The sequence below is a fragment of the Poecilia reticulata genome, linkage group LG11 (assembly GCF_000633615.1).
Source record: "Poecilia reticulata strain Guanapo linkage group LG11, Guppy_female_1.0+MT, whole genome shotgun sequence".
NCBI classification, from domain to species: domain Eukaryota; kingdom Metazoa; phylum Chordata; class Actinopteri; order Cyprinodontiformes; family Poeciliidae; genus Poecilia; species Poecilia reticulata.
Window position 1 is genome coordinate 7,329,598 of NC_024341.1, and position 22,642 is coordinate 7,352,239.

Consider the following 22,642-nt stretch of genomic DNA (forward strand, 5'->3'; position numbering starts at 1 on the left):
CGTGGGCCGTGAAGGATACACCGGACGCACCCTTCAAATCTGGGGAAAAGAAGGACGCATTTGAAGGAGTCTTTGAATTCGGACAGGCCTTGTCGCCACGCTATGACGTAATCGGCCTACAAATCCTTTGAAGGATGAAGGCCCTGAATTCGGACACAGCTAATGACTTAATCAGCTAGCATAGCACAGAGCTGTGCAGATTCAAACTGTGAATGCTCAGTTTAGTTAGCATAGCTACCAACAGGGGCGGATCTACTGGGGTGGCATGAGGTGGCAGTTGCCACCCCATATGAGAGCCTTGCCACCCCTGTTGCCACCCCAGCTGGCGACTATGAATTCAATAAATAGTTATGGCAAATCGGACATTAAGCACCTAAATCTCTTTTTTCCGATAACATTGAATGCAACACAATGTAACCTGACACCCACTGCTAAGTAGCGGGATGTGCGAAGAAAGGACAGAGTGCGAGGCAGCAGCATTGATGGATATATTACTGCACTAGACATTACGTGACTTATCGTGCGCCACACATGCGCCATTGCAGTCAGGAATATCGATAGTCAGAAAAATACCACACTTACGCAAAGAATCTGAAAAAACGGCGCAATGATTAGCGGTTAATTCAACCCTATGACAGCCATAGATAACAAGGTTGAAGGGTTTTACATTTAACAGGGGAGGAAAAAGTTTTAATTTAGAGAAAGTATTGAGAAAGTGAGCAGTGAGTTAGTTACGCTAGCCTAACTGTTGCTGGCCTTCTACTGACTTTGATAGCCTTGTGCTGCGCAGTTCGGTGTGTTTTGGTTCTGTTAGCACTAAACTAAGACAACTTGCACACCAAGTCATCAGTAGAGCAGCTGTTTAAATCAGCTAATCAACCACCCACGGTGGTCAGGCGAAAACTTAATAATGACAATATACACATCAAGTCTGACAACATAACGTTGTCAGACTTTGACTCTGTTTTGCCTGACAACAAAACAGACTGAATGATCTGTTTTGGTGTTTTTGCATACTTTGTGTGTGGGAAATGTTTGTTTTTTGGTGTTGATTCCCCTGATTGTTAATCTCTGTTCCATCTGCTTGTTGAGCTGTTGTCTGTCAGTTGCCATGGAAACGGGTCTACGTGTAGGGTAAAGCCCACACAGAGAGCGAGAAAAGGCAAAATAGAAGTGGTTTTGTCTAGTTTGGTTCTTCACCTGTTTATCAGCTTATTGCACCTTTATTGTGGCGCACTGCAGCCGCTGCAATCCCAAAAGTTAAACAAGCGACAAAAACTGAACTAATCCCTTCTGTTCTTAAAACGTGGTGATATTTATAACAGTCATCAAACTACAGCTCCTACATGTTTAAAATAAAACAATTGACCAATATATGGGAAATTCATCCCTTCTTGTATCTTGACAGAACTAACAGAAACCAAACTGTTTATAGATTTGTATCACGGAGAATTTAGCAAACACCAGTTTTCTCATCTTTATTTGAAGTCAAATTTTATAGATATACCTGATAACAAATGATGGCGCTACTAATATTTTTGTGACAGATTTCTGCTCGTCCTGCATTGGGATAAAATGGTTGTCTGGACATAAGTCAATGCATCACATAGCGACTAATAGGCGCTGTCCAATACAGAAATACATATCAATTACTGTATTGATATGTATTACTATATTAAGTAAAAAAAATTTTACGTATGAAAAACGTAAAAATAATTAACTATACTATATTAAGAAATTGGGCTGCACAGTGGCGCAGTTGATAGAGCTGTTGCCTTGCAGCAAGAAGGTTCTGGGTTCGATTCCCGGCCCCAGTCTTTCTGCATGGAGTTTGCATGTTCTCCCTGTGCATGTGTGGGTTTTCTCCAGGTACTCCGGTTTCCTCCCACAGTCCAAAAACAAGACTGTCAGGTTAATTGGTCTGTCTAAATTGTCCGTAGGTGTGAGTGTGTGTGTGCATAGTTGTGTGTCCTGTGTGTCTCTGTGTTGCCCTGCGATAGACTGGCGACCTGTCCAGGGTGACCCCGCCTCTCGCCCGGAACGTTAGCTGGAGAGGCACCAGCAACCATCCTGACCCCACTAAGGGACAAGGGTGTTAGAAAATGGACGGATGGATATTAAGAAATTGTATTTAAGCCTCGGTGCTACATGAAGCTCATTTTGAAAAACAATATTTTGCAACAAGTAAATTAAGTCTAATGTTAGGTCTATGTAAGCTAAAAGTGAGAATGAGACACACGCATGCGCACGCACATAAATATATATAGGCATATGCTGCCACGCCTGAAAAAATCCCTGCCCCCCTCGCCACCCCATAGATATTTTTCTAGATCCGCCCCTGGCTACTAATGATGGCAGATAAACGGTTTCTTTATCTACCGTCATTGGTAGAGAAGTTGTTTCTCCCCCATTAGCACATTTAGCAGTGAGTGAATGAGGCTAATTCACAGTGCTAAGAGTGGCCTACTGGTTCTGATTGGTTGTTTTGGTCAGAACGGTGCATTACTTTAACCAGTAATTGTAATTCAGGAAGGAGGTGGAGGAGATTGATTGTTTTCACAGATTATCTGTCTCATAACAAACTGCTATGACATGGTGACAGCTTTAACAAATATGGAGAAAACATATTTTTATTAAAGTTATGTACTGCAGCTTGAATAAAATGCAACTACATCGAATTTTTAGAAGTCTGGATTGCTTCATGTGTAGTTGCATGTTGCTTTTGACTGTTGCTCATGGGGAGAGACATTTCAGTATCTATAACTAATAGAAAAAATTTAAGCAACCTACTTGCATACTGGATGTGGACTGTTGGATGTTAAATTCATGAGCAGTAAATATTGTGCTAATTATCAGTATTGAACCACAGAAAGCAACACAGATGCAAGCCTTTAAAATTGTGATGCTTTTTATGGGTCAAATAGACTCAAAAAATTGTAACAGCAGCTGCACGAGGGGCCCAAACAAATTTTTTGTCAGTCAGGGGGCCCAAGATTCCTGGCGGCGCCACTGCAGTTAGTATATGTTTGATGTCCTTTTGGAAGAGGGGTTCTCGTTGGTGGGGCAACTCCATGAATAAAGGTAAGGGAAATACTGAATTCCATACTCTTCTATGTGGGCTTCAAACACCCCTGTTAGTTTTTTTTTTCTTTTTTACAAAAGGACTTTTCTATTTATACAAAATAAAACGACTGAATGAACACCATTTTTGATTTTAGTTGATTTTACAAATATGCAGATAATTTCCTCAGGACTCACCGCTGGTTGCAGCTGGCCATTGACGCTCACTGAGCGGAGTGGAGAGTTGGTAGATAGGCGTTTGTCCCACTCACTGGGTCGAGGTTCTGGTACTGACTCCATAAAACTTCTCTTGAGCTCACTGATACTAGTATGGTGGCGCATGATCTCAGTTTGGGTCTTATCAAGGTCCTTCAAGAATGAAAAAGTTACATTAATATAATGATAGAGCAAAAGGTAAAAAAAAAAAAAGATCACAGACAGGAATATAATGAGTTAAATGTTGGCCAAAACTAGCCAGAAAAACATACTGAAAAACAGGAGCATTGTGATCTTACATTGAACAGTATGAGTGAAAGGGCAGGTAAAATGGATAAGTGCGTAATGATTTTTTTGTAATCATAAAGGTGCGTGAAAACAATGTCAAAGCCACACTATCATTAGAGTAAAAATTGTTTTTTAACAAGTTAAATTACTTTGTGCTTTTTCTAAGATATGTACATAAACATATAATGCTTATGTCTCAAAAAACCATGAAGCTTCACAGTACCAGGTACATGAACATATTAAGATAAAATCATTTGGAAAAGAATCTGCGAACTATACCGAGAGAACCGTCAGACAAGATACACAACAGACAGTCCTATTTCAAATTTTCTGGTGTCATTCTTTTTTTTTATTGTACTTACACAATACGGTGCTCTTACAGGATTCTATTTGACTACTTGCATTCCTTTTTTTTATCTATCTCTGGATGTGTTGGTTGATGCGACTCTGCAATCTTGCGTGGACATTAGGGGCCGTTCCTCTGGAGATTGGCAGACTGAGATGGTGGTCCCCTTATTCAGAAAAATGGGCTGAGGGGACCACAGAGTGTGCTCCAACTACAGAGGGGTCACACTCTTAAGCCTCCCTGGCAAGGTGTACTCAGGGATCTGGGAGAGGAGGGTCTGTCGGATAGTCGAACCTTGGATTCAGGAAGAGCAGTGTGGTTCTGGTTCTAGTTGTGGAACACTGTACCAACTCTACACCTTCACCAGGGTCCTGGAGGGTTCGTGGGAGTTAGGGTGATTTGTGGACTTGGGACTGTGTCCCTCGGGAAGTCCTGTGGGAGATGCTCCTGTAGTTTGGGGTACCAGGTCCTTTGATATGGGCTGTTAGGTCCCTGTACGGCCAGTGTCAGTCTGGTCTGCAGTAAGATGGGATCATTCCAGTAAGAGTTGGATTCCACCACGGCTGCGGAATCCAAAAGTAATTAACACCAATTCTGTTAATTACTTTTATGGACAGAATTTCTAGGTGCAGCCAAGGTGATGAGAGGATCTGTTTGGTTTTATCAGAGTGATGGTGATCAGTACAAGGCCCTGGTCTTGAGCCAGAAAAGGTGCCCTCTCCAGGTTGGGGAGGATGTAATGCCCCAAGTGGAGGACTTTAATTATGTCGGGTTCTCGAATAAGGGAAAAATGGAGTGGGAGTATGACAGGCGGATTGGAGAGGGCGCTGTACCTGTCTGTCAAGGTAAAGAGAGAGTTGAGTCAAAAAGCGAAGCTCTCGATTTACCGCTTGATCTACGTTCCTAACCTCATCTATTGTCATGAGCTTTGAGTCATGACAGAAAGAGCGAGGTCTCAGATACAAGCGGCCAAAAGGAGTTTTTTCCATAGGGTGTCTGGGCTCTCCCTTAGAGATAGGGTGAGAAGCTCAGTCATCTGGGAGGGACTCAGAGTAGTCCTGAACGCTTCCCTGGTGAGGTGTTCCGGGCACTCCCACCGCGAGGTACCCGGAACACACTGGCCTGGGAATGAATGCCTTGGAGGAGCTGGCCCAAGTGGCTGGGGAGAGGGAAGTCTGGGCCTTCCTACTTAGTGTGCCACCCCTGCAACCCTACTCCAGATAACTGGAGAGAGGGAAGAAACAGGAGGGAGGGATAGATGGATGGAACCCATGGAATTTAAAGCACTGTTTGCTCGAGCTTAATGCGCTTAGTCTTAAAATATTTACGTTTGCTTTCTCATACATACGGTGGCCGACAGGTGCAAATGTGCAGCAACAGAGAAAACATGCAAACAAAAAGAGACACAAACAAATTAAATGCAGCAAACAAGAAGAGACGCAAACAAAAGACCCTCCTACTTTGCTCGACCAAAACAGCAGAAGATGCCTCAGCACTGCGGGATATTGTTGATCAGATCGACGGCTATTGATGTGAGGGCTCCACAGACAATGTTTCACAAGGAAGATGGACTTATTATTGTATATATTTTGTGATTAGAATATTACTTTGCTGTATTTATGTCCACTGGCGAAATACCAGCTAATGCTAACTGGTATAGTGCTATAGTGCTTGGTGTTCAGCCCCCACTCTGAAAGCTAACCGAGATCATCTTAAAAAGTTTCAGTTATTTTCTAACATTGACTTAGATATCTGATATAAGAGCCTATTATAGAAATGAAACAATATAATATATATTGTATAAATCATAATATTACATGTTATACATTCACCAGCAAAGTTTACACAGGTGGCAATGGCTGTTATTTATTTAACTCGGTCAAAGTAAGATACCTCCCAAATCTCCCTTTTTTGTTTTGAAGGTTTCCCTAAGACACGATGTGAGGAAGAAAGAAGAAATGTCTTAAGGAGAGACAGATTCACTGCACAGCACGGATGAATCTCGCATCGGATTTTGGACCCAATCACTCTTAAGCTAGATACAGGGGTGTCAAACTCCAGTCCTCGAGGGCCGGTGTCCTGCAACTTTTAGAAGTGAATCTGCTGCACCACACCTGAATAGAATAATTAAGTCATTAGCAAGGCTCTGGAGAACTGAGGAGGTAATTAAACCATTTGATTCAGGTGTTTTGTACCTGTGGCACATCTAAAAACTGCAGGACAGCGACCCTTCAGGACTGGAGTTTGACACCCCTGAGCTAGAACTTGTCGGCTGGAAAACATGAAAAAAACCTATATATGTGTGTGTGTGCGTGCAAGCGTGTGTGTATGTGTAGGTGTGTGTGCTAAACATGTATAGCTTAATATTATTCAGTATTAATCATTTTTTCGTTCTTTTTATATTTATATAAATATGTATTGATAAGACAAGAGCGGTCCATTAGGCGTCTGTCCTTTTATTATGTCTATGTGAGAAACGGCCCGGTCTACGGATGACGGGTCCTTCGAAGGCCATGAATATGGACGACCAGAAGAGAGAAGCTGTAGCCTCCGGCTAGCTGCCTAGCCTCCATCTCGGCGTTATGTTGGTTAGCAACCGTGACAACGTGAAGCACAGAGCGCCGAAGGAAAAAAAAGGACTCAAAGGTTGTTTTTTTTACTCTTCATTTCTGTATTATTCTTCACCTTTTGTAATAAAGGCTGTTCCATAGTAAAAAAGAAATCTGCTTGTCTGATTCTAAAATGTTTAAACATGTATGGCAAGAAATGTAAGCTAATTATTCATTTTCAAATACTCTCCAGATCTCAGGGAGTAAGTCATTACAGTTGAGTAAAACGATTATGTTTGAAGGCTTAACTTTAATCAGTCAAGCCCATTTGCTCAGGAATAAATTAAATACTTTAGTGAACCAAAAAATATTTCCAGCTATTACTTAGCTTAATATCTGTGTTTCACCTCCACTCATAGGGGAAAACTATTGGAAGTTTTTAAAACGATTTGCCAGGAGACATGTGTTCTCCCTCAGTGTACCGAACCTGGAGCGCCCGGCCAGCTGACATGCAGCGGGAGCAGACATCTCCGAAAACGTTGGAGCAATATTGCAATTAAGTGACCGAGCAGATATTTGAGATCTATACATCTACATTCTCACCTAAAAACATTGTGAAAAATCATTTTGTGTAATTTTAATTGTAATACAGCAAAAATAATTTTGCCGCCGTTGCTGCTTTTCTGAACACCTGTTTTAAAGGATGCACACCCTAAATTTGGATACAGCTGTTTTTTGTTCGACTGCCTCTAGTGGTCTGGAACACTTCCGTTTTCAGCAGTTTTTGTTTGCATCTTTTCTTTTGTTTGCTGCATTTCATTTGCTTTTTCTTTGCGTCTCTTTTTTTGTTTGCAAATCTTCTTGTTTGCTGCATTTCATGTGTTTGCATCTCTTTTTTTTGTATGTTTTCTCTGTTGCTGCTCATTTACACCTGTCGGCCACCGTACATACAGTATGTGTCAGTGATAAAAAAGATCCACAAACAAAGCATGCCCAGGGCACTGCATATATCTGGAATCATAAGCTAAAGCCAAGTGTCAAGTCTTTGCTGTCCATTCTGTGAGCTGATAGCGACAAGTTGTTTTTTTACTCTTTTTTTACATTGCTGTACATTTAGATTGTAAAGTGGAGAGGAAGGGGCAAATCAAATCTATGTAAATTAGATGTCATTCAAAATTAAATGATCTTCACAGCCTGGACCAGCTCTACACCCTCACCAGAGTCCTGGAGGGTTCGTGGGAGTTCACCCAACCGGTGAACTCCCACCGGTTGGGTGGGAGTTCTACCAGGAAATTTCCTGCTGCCAGGAAATGGTGTCCTGCTACCAGGACAGCAGAAATGGCACAAAGACATCAGCTTGAAAAGTAAAGTGAAAGAGAAGAAAAGCTGTCTGTCTGAAAAAAGTTACAAGCAACTACAGTATAGTACTGTAGATCATGGAACTGATCTCACATACATGACTGGGAAAGAGTCACCAATGTAAAGTATACCATTACCATCCAATGTATACCATTACTGTTTTAGCTGTTAAAAAGAGTAGATAAAATAATAAAAGAGCTTTTATCAGATGGTCAGTCACCGCTACAGTCACCACCATTTTTATTATGTTAACACCCACCTCCCCTTTTCTCCCTATCCATTTCCTCACTATCAAATATGAAGGTCACGAGTCTTATTCATCCTCCTTCAAATAAAGTGTTATCAAAACAATATTTTCATTTTAATTTATTTAGTTTTTTCTGCAAAAACTGGGACGTTGTTTAAGCTTATTGTTTCAGAGTATTCAATTTTTTTGAATTCCTGTTTTTGTGGGTTTTATTAGCTGGAAGCCCAAATTATGTAACAATAAACAAACAAATATTTGACATCACTTAAACTGTGGGCCCTGAACCTGTAACTTATGAAAGTTTAACATTTTGAATAAAATTATGGGAATTAAATAACTTTTCCATGACATTAACATTTTTGGAAAGTGTCTGTAAAGATAGAATCTTAAGTATTTTGACAGTTTATCTGCAAAAAAAAGTTAATTTGGGAATTAATTACACACTTTAAGGACAAACTGGGCTGCAGAATTTGTTGTTAAACAAAACGACAATGTTTCCCAGCCATATATTTCAGAAACTGAAAAGCTTATATGACAAACAGAAAAACTGATGAGAAGCTACTTGCATGACAATCAGACAGGAAAATGGTGCATGCAAACCATTTTGGGTTGAGCTACAGAGAGAGACAGAGAGAGAAAAAAGAAACAAACAAACAGATCAAGCAAATGGAAATAAACATTACATTTATGCACACATAACTGTTACAGAAACTACCAAAACTGTAACACTGAAAATACAAACCTCCAACATTAAATTGCTATGTCTGATATAAATAGTTTCTCCCTCAAGTCTCTTGGGTCTCTTCTGTGAAAAATGAGGGAAAGGAATAAAACTGGTTGTGAGCAAGTTAGAATTAATGTCCATGTTTCAATCTTCAAATAACAGCAATGGCTATGGTAGCGAGATAAAGCATTGGTGCGCAGAAACATAGAATGCAGCATGCAATTCCCAATTTGTCAGCTCAGCTAATAAAAGATGACAAACCTATACAAACTGGGTGGGTATGTGTTACAGTCAACGCAGACACATGAAAAAACAAGAATTGTAAATCACATGCTATGCATGCATAAGATGCTACTGCATAGGATGTTGCATGTGTGTGTTTTCTGGATTTGAAAAATTTCAACAAGCTCATGTTATATTGTGCCAAGATAGTTAAGGGGTTAATTTACAAATGATACTGTTTCGGGATAATAAAAAAATACTGAATTATACAAGAAATTTCTAAAATTTCATCCTTAATGAATTCGAGGTTTTCATTCACAGCACTGTACAAATTAAATGGCTGTTTTTTCTTGGGGTTGGAAAAAAAACTATTACTGAAAATATTTCCCCAATACAAAAATAGGGAAAATTGTAAGACTTAATTTTAATAATAAATATTTGGAAACCTCAATTCATCATTTAATATCTACACTCCTGCCTGACGCTTATGTTAACATTGCAGGGTGTGGTTACATGTACTTCACGAGAATGTTATACTCGACTGTTGTAACGTAATGGCAAATTATACTGCTATTACTAATGATGATAATATTTTATCATCATTATTATCAGTTAGCAAGTCTCTATAATTGGGCCTTAAAGGTTTTATATCAAAAGCCGATTAGATTCCATCACTGTCACATTTTGGCTAAATTTGGCATTTTGGATTTTACAAATTTTCTAAATTATAATGTTTTAAAATTGATTTTTAAGTGTTTAAATGGACTTGCACCTGCACCATTAAGCGACTGCATACAGAGACTGCAGGGCAACAGCAGATCTACCAGAGCAGCTTTAGATGGAAAATATAAGGTCCACTTTCGAAGAACCACGTTTGCTCAAAGTGCTCTGTCTGTGAGAGGAAGTGAGTTCCAAACTCACAGGAAGTGAGTTTGGAACTCCCTTCCTGTTCATTTATGGTCTGTAACCAGTTTTTGTATGTTCAAAAATCAAACAAAAATGGAGTCTTGACAAAAGTTCAGTCTGGAAGACTGAACTTTTGAGGCAGGTGTGACTACACCTGCCTCATCAACCAGCGCCTCCCTCTCCGCAACCTGGACCTATCAGCGCCGGTCTAAGCCTCGCTCCAGCCAATCATCGTTTGGGCTCCAGTTCAAAATGACCTTCACCAATGGCCTCCTCTGCTCACCAGTTGCGATCATCCCACCTCCGCCCCATCTCCACCTTCTGCTCCCCGCTCTCAGGCCTCGTCCTCCTCCGACCGCCGCCACCAGTACAGGCCCCGGGGGTCTACATTCCTATGCTGCATCAGGAATGTTCATCGAGCTTATCAAAGTCCAGCTCGACGTCCCCGGCCGGGGCCTGAACGCCAAAGGACTTTGTTTATTTTTATGTTCATTTTGTCATTAAACTCTCTTAATCGCTTTCTTTCTCCGTTTGAGTCTCTTCAGATGTGCTATTTTAAATGATTATCACTTCAATTTTTAGAGTTACTTTTTAAAAGCCCATCTAGGGACAAGTGCTGCGAATTAGCTGTTGCTATTGCACCATGATGCAAACATGGGATGATGTTTTATTCAGTTTGTCTATGTTGATGTGTGTCTGACCCTATCAAATAAACTTTATAATAATAATGGTAGTAAAAGTATTAGGTTGCTGAATTTCTAATTAAAGTAACCAGAAAAATGTATTCATGTCTTCTTAATGAAATGCACAAGCTTTCACAAGAAAGGCATCCACAAATCACAATAGTCAAGAAAATATAGCATCATTTGACTGTGCAATGGAAATGAAAAAGTGTCATAAATTACTGATGATAATGTAAGTCGGCAAAAAAATGTTGCTAACCTTCCTTACTCGAACCATTTCCATCTTTTTATCCTGAACAGAGAGCTGTTTCCCCATCAGAAAAGAAAATTGTAACTCTCTGTAAGCCTCTTTTGTAACTCAAATATAAAACAGCAAAAAATGACATGCATTAAAGGAGATCCAAATTGTTGTAACAATGCTGCTTTACATAGCTTGCTAGGTTCTAAAATTAAGGAAAATTATTCTGGGTGCACCAACTGCAGTTTTCTGGCCAATTTCCGATCACTAGTTTTTAGAAACACTGACCTTCTGATTGCAACTGGGTCTGAAATGTTGCTAAATACATCAAGAAAGTTGCTGAGCTGGCAACAGTGGGGTGACTATTGTCTACTGTCAACATGCAGACATGACCTGGTGGGCAGGTCTGTTAGTCAAATCCCTCTCATGGCAGAGCAAACGAGGACAGTTGTTGATTTTTAGACCCTCCTCAAAGTAAATAAAATTGGTTGATCTGAATATTGATCACCGATCTCCCAAAATTAAGGAAAACATCATGATTTATCGGCTGGCTGATTTTTTTGGTGCACCCCTAAATTATACTTAATTATTTCCTCTCGAGTGATGTTAGGTTAAATCTGCAGTATGTAACTTTATTAAAAATGTGTCTTGCAGGTTTCTTAAAACTTTCATTGTTGTAAGTAATCTGGACATCCTTACATGTCCAGTGACATGTAAGGATGTCCATGTCACTGTTTGCATCCTTAATTTTTCACAGATAATCTGGTAGTAGAACAAGAAGGACAAAGATCCTATTCTTTCTCCTTATTTTCCTACTACCATCACCTCAAGTCCTCGACCTGATTGACAGCATTAAACCCTCTTCCTGCCTCTGATTGCTTGCATCTGACCAAACAGGGATTTTTTGCAGGTAGGGAGAAGGAAGAGAAGCTTGATTTTTCTCACAGATTATTTGTCTCATATCGCACTGTCAGGACATAGTAAAGGTTTTTTACCTGAAAGTGGCCAATCAGTCAATGTTATTCATTTTCTAACATATCGATATGAGTCCCAAAAGAAAAATTGGGCCAGTATTACCAAGTGATGTTTTTTCAGCTTTTTCACATTTCCCAATAAGTGTTTCAGGAGGGGAGGGGATTGACAATGTTGTATCTGTTTGAGCATGTGGCAATGGTACGGTGTTTAACTGAAGTAGAGAAGCAATTTCAGCGGTGGTGGTTATTGTCCAGAAATTAATAGCAATATTAATTTCCGATATTGATATTAGCTCAAATTTTCTTGTCAGTTAATCATTAAAGTTGTGTGCTGGTTATACTGCCTTTCATTCTTTAAAACTAAATACTCTCTCTTTACCACAAGAGAGAGTTTTTGTTTTATTCTTTCTTTATCTAAAGTCATTTAAAAGCTTTAAGGAAGTGATGTAGGTCTAAAAGAGTCTGCATTAATATTCTCATGCTGAGTGTTCATGCATCAGGCAAACAAACCTGGTTCTTTTTTTCTTTCTCTCTATTGGTCATGGAGGGGGGGTTCCTTCGCTCTCTCTTGGCAACAGTCTAGTAGCATAAAGCTCATAATATTAGTTAGTTCCAGGGAAACCCCAGGCTACAGTCTATACATAGGTGCACTAGCCATACGGGTTTTTTTTTTATGATATATGTATAAGCTTTGGCTCTTTCTGCAGATTGTTTTTTACAAAGGGTATTTTATTTCATTATTTATATTCAGACTTTCAAAACTGAGACCCAATGATACATTTGTAGTTTACCATGCAAAGTTACTGTAAATATAAAATATTACTATGCAATAAAATAAATAATTTGTAGCGTTTCATTTCCAAATATTTTATTGGAATATGCAAAAAATATCCAATTTGTATGACCTTTCATAATTGTCTTTGATAATTATTTTGCACAATAAGTTTATGCAGTCCTAGATTCAGTAAAAAACATATTGGCATTGTACTGAATCACACAAAGTCTATGAAATGTGCCTTACCTTCATCTCTGAAGCAGACGGTGGCTTTGGGCTGTGCTCTGGCTTACACTCTGTCTTTAGCTCCCTCTTCCAATCTGTATGCCGTTGGCTTTTGGGTGTAGAGCCATCAAGATGGCTATGGCGAGGCAGTGTGGGTAGCAGTGGCGATGACTTTGCCTCACCTGGAGATACTGGTAACATAACAGGGGCACTGACCGGACGATTAGATTTGTTGTCTGGTGTAGTGGCCATAGCTGGGAAAAAGGAGATGCAGTGACCTCACTTTCAACTTCTAATGAAATAACACACACATTATTCTTTGAAACATCATAAACAAAAAATGTTGTACATTTCAATATACTTTATTTTATTTAGTATCAAATTAAAACAAAAACCTTCAGGTAAACAGTTTTTATCCACTTAATAGAATCCTATATATTATAATACAATCATATGGTCTCATTCTGATTCATTAAAATACTGTCCAATTTTCCTCAAAACATAATGCAATATAACCAAACTCTGTTATACTGTTTGTATAATTATCATAAAATTAAAGTTAGTTAGAAGGCTGAGTTGACCATAAACATTTGTCTGCTTTGACTATGGGCTGGGTGGATAGAAATCAGAGAGACAGAAGGTTTTTTTTTTTTATGGAAAGGAAAAACACAATGCAGAGAAATATGGGCAGTAATAAAGTGTATGCGGGACAATAAAGGTTGTTTCTATTCTATTGTGCCAAGGCATGTACTAGCATGTGAAGTTGTGAAAGAGCCCCAGGTAACACACTAACTACATTGCCAGTGTTTTAAACATGTACAGCTCTTTACCTCCGTCCAGACTGCGTGAGTTCCTCTTGCTGGACGAGCGCTGGAACATGGGAGCTGGTCTGTCAATCAGAGAGCTGGCCTGCTTGGTCTGAGCCTGAGTCCGTCCACTGTAACGAAATTTAGAGCCTAGTGCCAGGAACTTTCTAGGGGTGGTGGCCATCTCAGTGGAAGTTAACCTGTCCACAAAGAAAGGATATTATTTAACAGTAAAATTTAAACAGAAAACAGTTAAAGCAAAGATTTGAAAAAGATTTGAAAAAATACCATACACTACCTAAAGAAGGTATGATGCTCAACACATACTTTCCACAGCTTCTTGGCGGCCTTGTAATTGGGAAGTTTGAAACCAATTGCACTCTCATACTGTTCTGTCTGTTGAATACAAAACATAATTTTAAAAGTTAAACGCTGATTTTTTTTTCTTCTTGATTTCTAAGGATGGGAATAAAGAACTGGTTCTTGTAGAGAACTGGTTTTCAGTAGTTCAATTCTTCTTGATAAGAGTCATTGACAGTGGAATTGCTAACTTGAACAAACTCCATCAAGTTTTTATCAATTCCCATCCCTACTAATTTCAGTATTACACTTATAAAAATATACTGCTCTAGCTACTTAAAAAAAATTAAGACAGCTATTTGCATAATTTATTTATGTTGATCAAACAAGGTCGTTCTTTGTTTAAAATACTTTATTTTGTTACATGAAAACGATAAATCCAAGTAAAGTGAACATAATTTTGTCAAGTAGATTAAGCAAAACTATACTTTGTATAAACTACTCAACTTTTTAATGTATTAACTGAAGTTTGCAAGTACACTCTAAAATTTAAAAAATTATTGCATAATCTTAAAAAATTATGCAAATTTATTGCCTCAAAAAAAATTCACATTTTTAAAGCATATTACTTGACTGAAACAGTTCCTGGCTCCTGCCTGCTTTTTATTTGTTTCTCCGCTCAAACTTTGACAGAAAACATAGAAAGCAGTAATAGTTTGTTCTTTTTTTTTTCAAGACGGCTCCATGAAAATAAGCATACAACTCATGGTGCAGTTTAATATATGCAAATGTAAAAGCATGAAACTACCCAATAGGAAGGCAGAAGCTACTCTGCTGCTCTGACATCATAATTGAAGCTTTGGAGTCTACGTTTTCCCCTTAAACATCTTAAAACTAAATTTCGTGACAAATTAAAAAGGGCCCTAATCAGTTGCTGCTGCTGGTGGCACAATGCATTGTAGGATACCTTGCTGGCCAATCCCTACTGTCACATATAAACCTATGTGCTAAAACAATAAATAAATAAATAAATAAATAAATAAATAAATTATTGCAACATGTAAAAACACATGAAGTTATGTTGTGCGATTTAAGTATTGCAAACTTGATAAATTTTGTTTAGCAGTAGATAAACTAAATAACAAAGACATATTGATATTATAAGTTACATACAAATAAGGAATTTGATCTAGACTTTTCCATGGTAAACAACATTCTTAAGCTCAAGTGTTCTCATCAAAATGATTTTTTTCTGCCTACATCACCAACAACAGCATTACTTTGTTAACCTACATATGGTATATTAAAAAACATTTTCATCAGTGCATATTTTATTTTTCAATACAGAAATCAGTTGTACAAATGTCCTGAAGCATTAACTTAATTGAATTGAATCTTATTTTTTTAAGTAGTGTTATGGGTATGGGTGTCAGCCACACCCATACCTCCTCTCAGACTCCAGCAGACTGACTACTGACCAGCTCTCCACCTAATGGGTCCGAAAAGCCTCTAACTCCTGAGTATTACTACAGATGAGAGTATAGATGACATTCTGTTTAAGCTGGGAGTGAGAAAGATGCGTCAGCTATGACCCTTTACAGTTAATGAAACAGTCATCTGAGTAGCCTGCAGTTGCCTGATTTCAGAAACCACTCCTGCTAACGGTAGCTCTTTCCCTATTAATAACGTGCACTTGTTACAGTCTAGATAATTTTAGAGACTCGGCACGAATCCCAAGGTCATTATTTTACCAACACCAAAGAAACATCTGAAGCCCCCTAATTACTAGGATCATGACCACTGATTTTATATTAAACAGAAGAATTCATTTTCAATTGACTCAATTAATTTAACTGCCCAAGGCATTAATTAGACTTTAATATTTTATTAGCAAGCTTTAGAAGGGGAAAATGACATACAGCTTCTTCAATCAAAAATCAAGAGATTAATATATGCAAGAAATTTAGAAATCACACTTCCCTCCAGTCCCTATACTGTGTCACTGAACTATAAAAGAGGCTTTGGGACCTAGTTAACTCATTCCCCGATGCTGAGTTGATCTTGGCAGCAGAAAACTTTAATATCCATGGTCTGGGACCTGCCCTATCACGGCAGAGTCTTTTTTAGAATAAATCCAAAGTCGAACTGGTGAGTATCCTCCATGAGCTCAGTTCTTTATCCATATGCGATCTTTGTCTATCCTCCACGTCTACTGCAGCTTCGTTAAGATCTTTGGGTTGGGTGTAGGGCGGTTGTCAAATCAGAACCCGGGTTGTGGGTAAAAGGATCTTGTTCCCGTCTCAGGCAGTGCGAAGTCTTCACCTTCCCGTGGTATCAAAGCGTAGCCCTTATCCGATCCTGCATCTTCGTGTAGACTTGACTCGAACACTGCGGAACAAAGAACCCCGGTTCTTCCTTCCCATGTATTTTTATACTCTCTGTATTTTGGATGCGCATGCATACCTTCTGCATTTCGGTTGTGTACGCCTCAGCAGCCTACACAGTCCTCTGCACAATCTTCCTTGACGTCAAGCGCCTTTGGTTAACCATCGACCTTTTCCCTACTCGACTCTTGAACTTCCTCTTTCTTTGAAATACTCCTGCTGAAGCTCAACATCTGGTCCTCTTTGTGTTTCGCAACACCACTTCCTGTTTCTTCCGTGCTCACAGTTCTTCCTCTCACTCAGCCTCTGGTTGCGTCACAGTCTAAGAGATTTTCATTTAACTTGCAGTCATTACTTTTATCTATTTATGATTTTTTCCTTTTTTACTTTCCACCCAAAATCACATAACTCATAACATTAATTAATAATGCATTTAAAAGAAATATTTCATAAGTTTCAATCAACATTGAATCATAATACAAGATTACTTGTTGCCTCTAGGTTTCTGTGATCTGTTTTCTGTGTGTCCTGGAAAGATCTCAATCAGTCCCAACCAGGTTTCACTACAGTAGATAGAGCAGAATTAAACCTCCGATTAAACCTTTGTTTAATCGGTGTCAAATGCCTGCTGGTCCATTGGTGCTTGGGATTTCTGATAGCCTCTGGGTAGTATTTGGTGTTTTGAAACACTGAATAAAACACAGTAGAGATAACATGATTGTTTTTGGTTGTGTGGGTGAACTTAAGAAGACAGACTAGTCCTTGAGCAATTTATTTTTTGACAAAAGTTACAACGTCTTGTATCTTGAACACATATTTCTGACCTCAATACTGCATATACTTTTGTAAAGATGCTAACTTGATTGTTGATTTCACAGATTCAGCAACATTTACTTCACCACAGATTCATTTTTCTCAGTGTAGTTAGAATAAGTCTGGTTATGAATAACAATGGTTATTTACCTCAGATGGTCGTATTTTGATAAAGAAGCTGCTGTGCTTGTAGGACACCTTAAGGACTTTCGGCCATGGGAAACGGTTGATTCTCAGTTTGTCTTTGTAAACCATCAGGCCACTTGAGCAAACTCCCAGCATGATGTCAACACCATCCAGGTCCTGTCAGAGACAGTAAAATGAGTCTTGCATCCTAAAACTCCTTCCAGATATTCAACATTAAACAAGTAGACAGCCAAAACTGGGTAGTAACTATACTGTAAATACGATCATGGTATTTAATTAAAAGTAGTAAGTTGACTTAAATTAGTTTTCATCAAATTGCTATCAACACTCACTTCTAGCAAGCTACTTAGAATTTGTGGTTGAAAAGTCTCTCCAACCAACTCTACTTGAGCTTGATCATAAATTAGGCTGTTAGCGCTATGCTAACTCTAGTTGCCAATAATACAAAAATTTATTGTCAAAGACTGGCCTACTACTGTGTGTCGACCTATGATAAGGAATATCACCAAAGTCAACTAACTTTTTTTTAACATCATTAGTTGCATCATTAATTGCATTTTTTTTTTACATGTAAAAGTCCCAAGCTGGAACCTTTGTATTGAGGTCATGTATTTCTTTAAATCTGACGCACAAGCGACACCTGCAAATGACAGTGATGATCAAGAGTGAGAGTGAATTCATCTTTACTGTATCAGCAGAATATTTTTATATATGTTATGTATTTCAAATATTTGATGTAATTAGTAATTCTGTCAAGAGGAAGAGAGGGTTGCTGTTGTGGCACAGGGGTAGTGCACAACCCATGGAGTTCTTCATCGTTGACTAAGGTCCAGGCCTGATGACTTTTGCTGCATGTCTTCCCCCTCTCCCGTTACTGACTTTCCTATCTTAATTTTTTTTTAAAGAAGTGAGAGAGGAGGGACAAGGACTCATTCAAGAATATTGGTTTGTTTGATTTAAGTGAGAAGTAGTATGTTGTTTGCTTTTAGTAATTCTAAGTGGGCTTAAATTTGTATCAAGCAGTTCACACAAATTTAAGAAATTAAGTTAAGTTAATGCATAAGTTACATGAACTCAGTTCTTTTCATTGGTTGTGCTACTTGATTTAGTACTGCTTATTTAAACTAAATTAAGTTTTTCTTACTCACTGATCTTAATCTTACTGGAGAAGGACCTCGCTGCAGCAAACAGAAAGGGGTTGGGGACGGATCACTTTCTGTCTCATGCCTTATTTGGAAATGGGACCATTGCACTCCGGAAGTGAAGGGGGCGCTATTTCTTATAATATCCGCGGCCTCCCGTTTTTATTTACTTTTGAAATTTGTGATATATCTACATCTTTAGGAAGGATTTTCACTCTCAGCATGTATTTGAACTTCTTTCTTTTATTTACTTTAGCGCAGCTCGCAGTTTTTAGCAAATTGTGTAGCTTTCTGTGAACTTCTAAATCTGCTCCTTAGTCACATCTTTTCGGGCCTGCTACTGCCTCTAGTGAAGTGGGGGTGGTAACACAACTAATCTAATCTTAATCTAATCTTATAAAGCACCATATTTTTTTCATTTTCTTGAGGATGTAGAGCTAATTAAATGACATAAACAATACTTTTATACATTATAAATAATATCTATATATCTCCATCAGTTATAGGAGGAACAAAATAAGTAAGGAGACATAAAAACAACACATATGTATACATTATGTTGTGCTATTTTAAATGATTATCACTTCAATTTTTAGAGTTACTTTTTAAAAGCCCATCTAGGGACAAGTGCTGCGAATTAGCTGTTGCTATTGCACCATGATGCAAACATGGGATGATGTTTTATTCAGTTTGTTGATGTGTGTCTGTCCCTATCAAATAAACTTTATAAAAACATGATCTACTATAATAAAAGTACCATTTGAAATGTATCGTAAGAAATGTAATTGTGCAAAAGTCAATAACAAACAATTAATTAGTTTCTCAGAAGAATAACAACCCAGGTTGTTACAAGCAGGGTTGTTAAACAGATATAAGCAAAAATTAAAATTTTTGTTTTTACATTGCCATGTAAAAACAAACTTCTGAGAAACTTTTTATTGGTAGTGTTACATATAGGAAAAAATAAGATGAAACTATTTAGTCTTATCAATGCGGACATTTTCCTTTGACTCTAAAACGACAAATATTCATCGAATCACATTATCAACAATTGGTGAATAGAGCAGAACACTTAGCTTGCTATAGGTAAATGTTATCATTTAGTTTGGTTAAGAATAATTATTGCACTGTCAATAAATGACTTCTAATAGATGTTCTTAGTTGCCAGAGGAACACAGAAATGCCTTCATGAGCTCAGAGGTTAAAACTGATGAATAATGAGGATAGATGCTAAAACATTCCTGCCATCTTCCATGTCCTTAAGGCAAACAGTTGAGACTGAGTTGTTTTTGGTTTCACCACTATTTACCTGCTGTTTTACCTGCCATTCAAAGTATTCTTAAAATATTGTCTGTTAGTCTGCAGCTCATATGACCAAACCAGCCGAGGAGATGAAAAGTTAAAACTTGAGTTAAAATATTGTTTTAACTTGAGTTGAGTTAAAACTCAAGGTAGAATGTTAAGTTTTAACATTTCAACTCAACAACCTAACTTGAGGTTGTACACAACCTCAAGTTAGGTAACCCCAAGATCACTGGGTCTTCTTAAAAAATAGTCTCTGAGAACAGTTCATAATGATATAGCCAGTGTTTTCTGACCAGGAATGATACAAGGAATTTAAAATATGCTACAGTTTCAACAGGTTGGCCATCAAGTGAAACTGCAATCACATTCAGGTATTGTTTATCTCATTTAATTAGCTCTACTTCCTTCTTAAGAAAATGAAAAGATGTGTTCTTTTGTGAGGGAATTTATCTTTTACTGTTCCAGTAGTAATTCCAGAATTAATAATAAATAATAAAGACGTTGTGGTATTTTGATTTAGTAATGTAATTAGATTAGTTGTGTTACCACCCCCACGCCACTAGAGGCAGTAGCAGGCCCGAAAAGATGTGACTAAGGAGCAGATTTAGAAGTTCACAGAAAGCTACACAATTTGTTAAAAACTGTGAGCTGCGCTGAAGTAAATAAGAAAGAGAAGTTAAAAAACATATTGATAGTGAAAATCCTTCCTAAAGGTGAAGATATATCTCAGATTTTAAAAGAAAACAAAAACGGGAGACTGCGAATGATATAGGAAATAGCACCTTCTTCACTTCTAGAGTGCAATGGTCCCATTTCCAAATAAGGTATGAGATTGAAAGTGGTCCGTCCACGCTCCATTCTGATTGCTGCAGTTAGGTGTACTCGGCTTACTGTGCTTATTTTTTACTTTTTATTTTTGAGGCAATGAGTTTGCATAATTTTTTAAGTAAGGTAAAATAATTAGATTTTACAGTGTGGGCTGCACAGTGGCGCAGTTGGTAGAGCTGTTGCCTTGCAGCAAGAAGGTTCTGGGTTCGATTCCCGGATTTAGGAACCACCTTGAGCAACAGGGACTATCTTTTATGGTTGGTATTTTTTACTATATTGTACTTTTTACTTTTGCTTGAGTATTATTTATGAAGTATTGCTAGTTTTTCTTGAGTGCTATTTCAGGATTATCTACCCACCTAATGAAAAACAAACATGTTTTAACCAAATATTCACCAGACAAAGGCACACACCTGGGGCCTCCCTCATGCATAAGGTGTGCATGCGCACAAAAAATGTGTGGCGCCATATTTTACGCACAAGTCGGCATATATAAAAATTAACTTTGCGTCAAAGTTTGCGTAAATATACGCACACTCTTTCGCCGGCGTGAAAATGTGCAGCATCCACGCAAACTTTTTCTGTAGACAATATCAAACTGCAAAGCGTCAAAATTCCCCTAAATACACTGAAATCTGATTACATCCAGTGTTATTTAGACCAAGAAGCGTCAAACCTGATGTTTTTCATGATTTTAATATTTTATTGTTTAAATGTAAACGATAAAACTGAACTGCATTTATCCTCAGACAACAACATAACACGCAGACAAAATAAAGAAAATAAAAATAAAAAGACGTGAAAACTTCACTCAAATGTAAATAGTACTTTTCCTCAGTTTTTGTCTCATAAAGATGTAAATTTGACCCAAAGCTGACTCTTGAGGACTTCAGCTAAACTGTCAAGAAGTGGCTTAATTACACGCCAGAACGGGAGGAAGACATCACAAAGTGACGCCAACCAGAGTCTAACTGGGGTTACCACAACTTGTACCGTTTCCCTGGTTCATAGCTTAACCTCATGGACTTTGTTCTTCTGTGGACCATAGACTGTTGTTTTGACAGTCAAAAAGGAGTCAAATATGTTTAAAGATCTGTCCCTCTTTTCTTAAATAAAATGTTATATCAAACCCATGTTGTCATTTTTAACCTTTTGTACACAGTTTAGTCATGATCTTCCAATAATATAGTGTGTTTAACACCAGTGAAGAAACTTTTAGTGGCATGTTAGGACCTATCAGACCTAAAAATGTACATAAATCCTTAGCTTTCATTCAATCTAAAATCAACCCAAATCTGCATGTGGATCCAGATTCAGATGATGGTTGAATCAACGTTGATTCCTAACTGATTCAATGTAATATCAAGACAAATATGCATGTAAGTTGACATACAAATAATAGTTGAATCAACATTGATATAATGTCAGTTATGGTTGAAACCGTAACGTTGATTCAACATTCAAGTCACCGACCACTTTCAATGTTGTTTCAATGTCAGCGTTCGACGTTGATTCAATGTTTCTGGCTGACATTGATTCAATGTTGTTTCAATCATTCTGTGCTATCTGGGAAAATAATAGCCAGGACAGCCTGCAGAGTAATTTTCTTGTTTTTGATTGCCTGAATGAATAGTGCCTAAAGACCCATATAGATTTGAAAAAGAGTGACATCTTGAGTCCAGAAGTGCCTGCCAAATGGTCAAGCAGGCATTTAAAGTGGTACAGTATTTGGCTTTGGTGCGAAGCGGCCGGGATGAGGATCAGTGTCTCCAAATCCAAGGTCATGGTCTTGAGCCGGTGTTACTTCGATTTATGTTTCCCCATCAGATACTGTTGTCCTGGCGGCAAAATACGCGCATGTTTGTTTAGCGTTCTTGTCTAGAGAACTACGGACACCGTGAAAGCTCATATGTGTTTCAGCGAAGTTGTTCCATCTTATTCACTTTTTGCAACTACGCTCTCATAATACACATACACAAACACGCACACGCGCGCACATGTATATATATGTATATACATATACATATATATATATATATATATATATCCATCCATCCATCCATTTTCTTCCGCTTATCCGGGGTCGGGTCGCGGGGGCAGCAGCT

The 22,642-nt window shown here is 38.2% G+C and overlaps 2 protein-coding genes across 17 annotated transcripts in view; both read right to left on the minus strand.

The window, feature by feature from the left end:
• The window catches only part of dlgap3 (discs, large (Drosophila) homolog-associated protein 3), a 908,365-nt gene that overhangs the window by 243,196 nt on the left and 642,527 nt on the right, over positions 1-22,642 (minus strand). The gene's annotated exons all lie outside the window — the stretch shown is intronic.
• The window catches only part of epb41a (erythrocyte membrane protein band 4.1a), an 86,553-nt gene that overhangs the window by 40,340 nt on the left and 23,571 nt on the right, over positions 1-22,642 (minus strand). For 3 of the 12 annotated variants that reach the window (XM_008421562.2, XM_008421557.2, XM_008421552.2), the window contains exons 9-17: positions 17,266-17,418; positions 13,917-14,014; positions 13,643-13,818; positions 12,834-13,066; positions 12,323-12,391; positions 10,860-10,904; positions 8,808-8,870; positions 8,632-8,679; positions 3,259-3,429 (exon numbers count right to left, since the gene is read on the minus strand). In XM_008421562.2, the coding sequence (XP_008419784.2) occupies positions 3,259-3,429; positions 8,632-8,679; positions 8,808-8,870; positions 10,860-10,904; positions 12,323-12,391; positions 12,834-13,066; positions 13,643-13,818; positions 13,917-14,014; positions 17,266-17,418 (1,056 nt within the window). The remainder of the gene's footprint in view (positions 1-3,258; positions 3,430-8,631; positions 8,680-8,807; positions 8,871-10,859; positions 10,905-12,322; positions 12,392-12,833; positions 13,067-13,642; positions 13,819-13,916; positions 14,015-17,265; positions 17,419-22,642) is intronic. The other 9 variants (XM_008421564.2, XM_008421554.2, XM_008421553.2 and 6 more) reach the window with 8 other exon arrangements.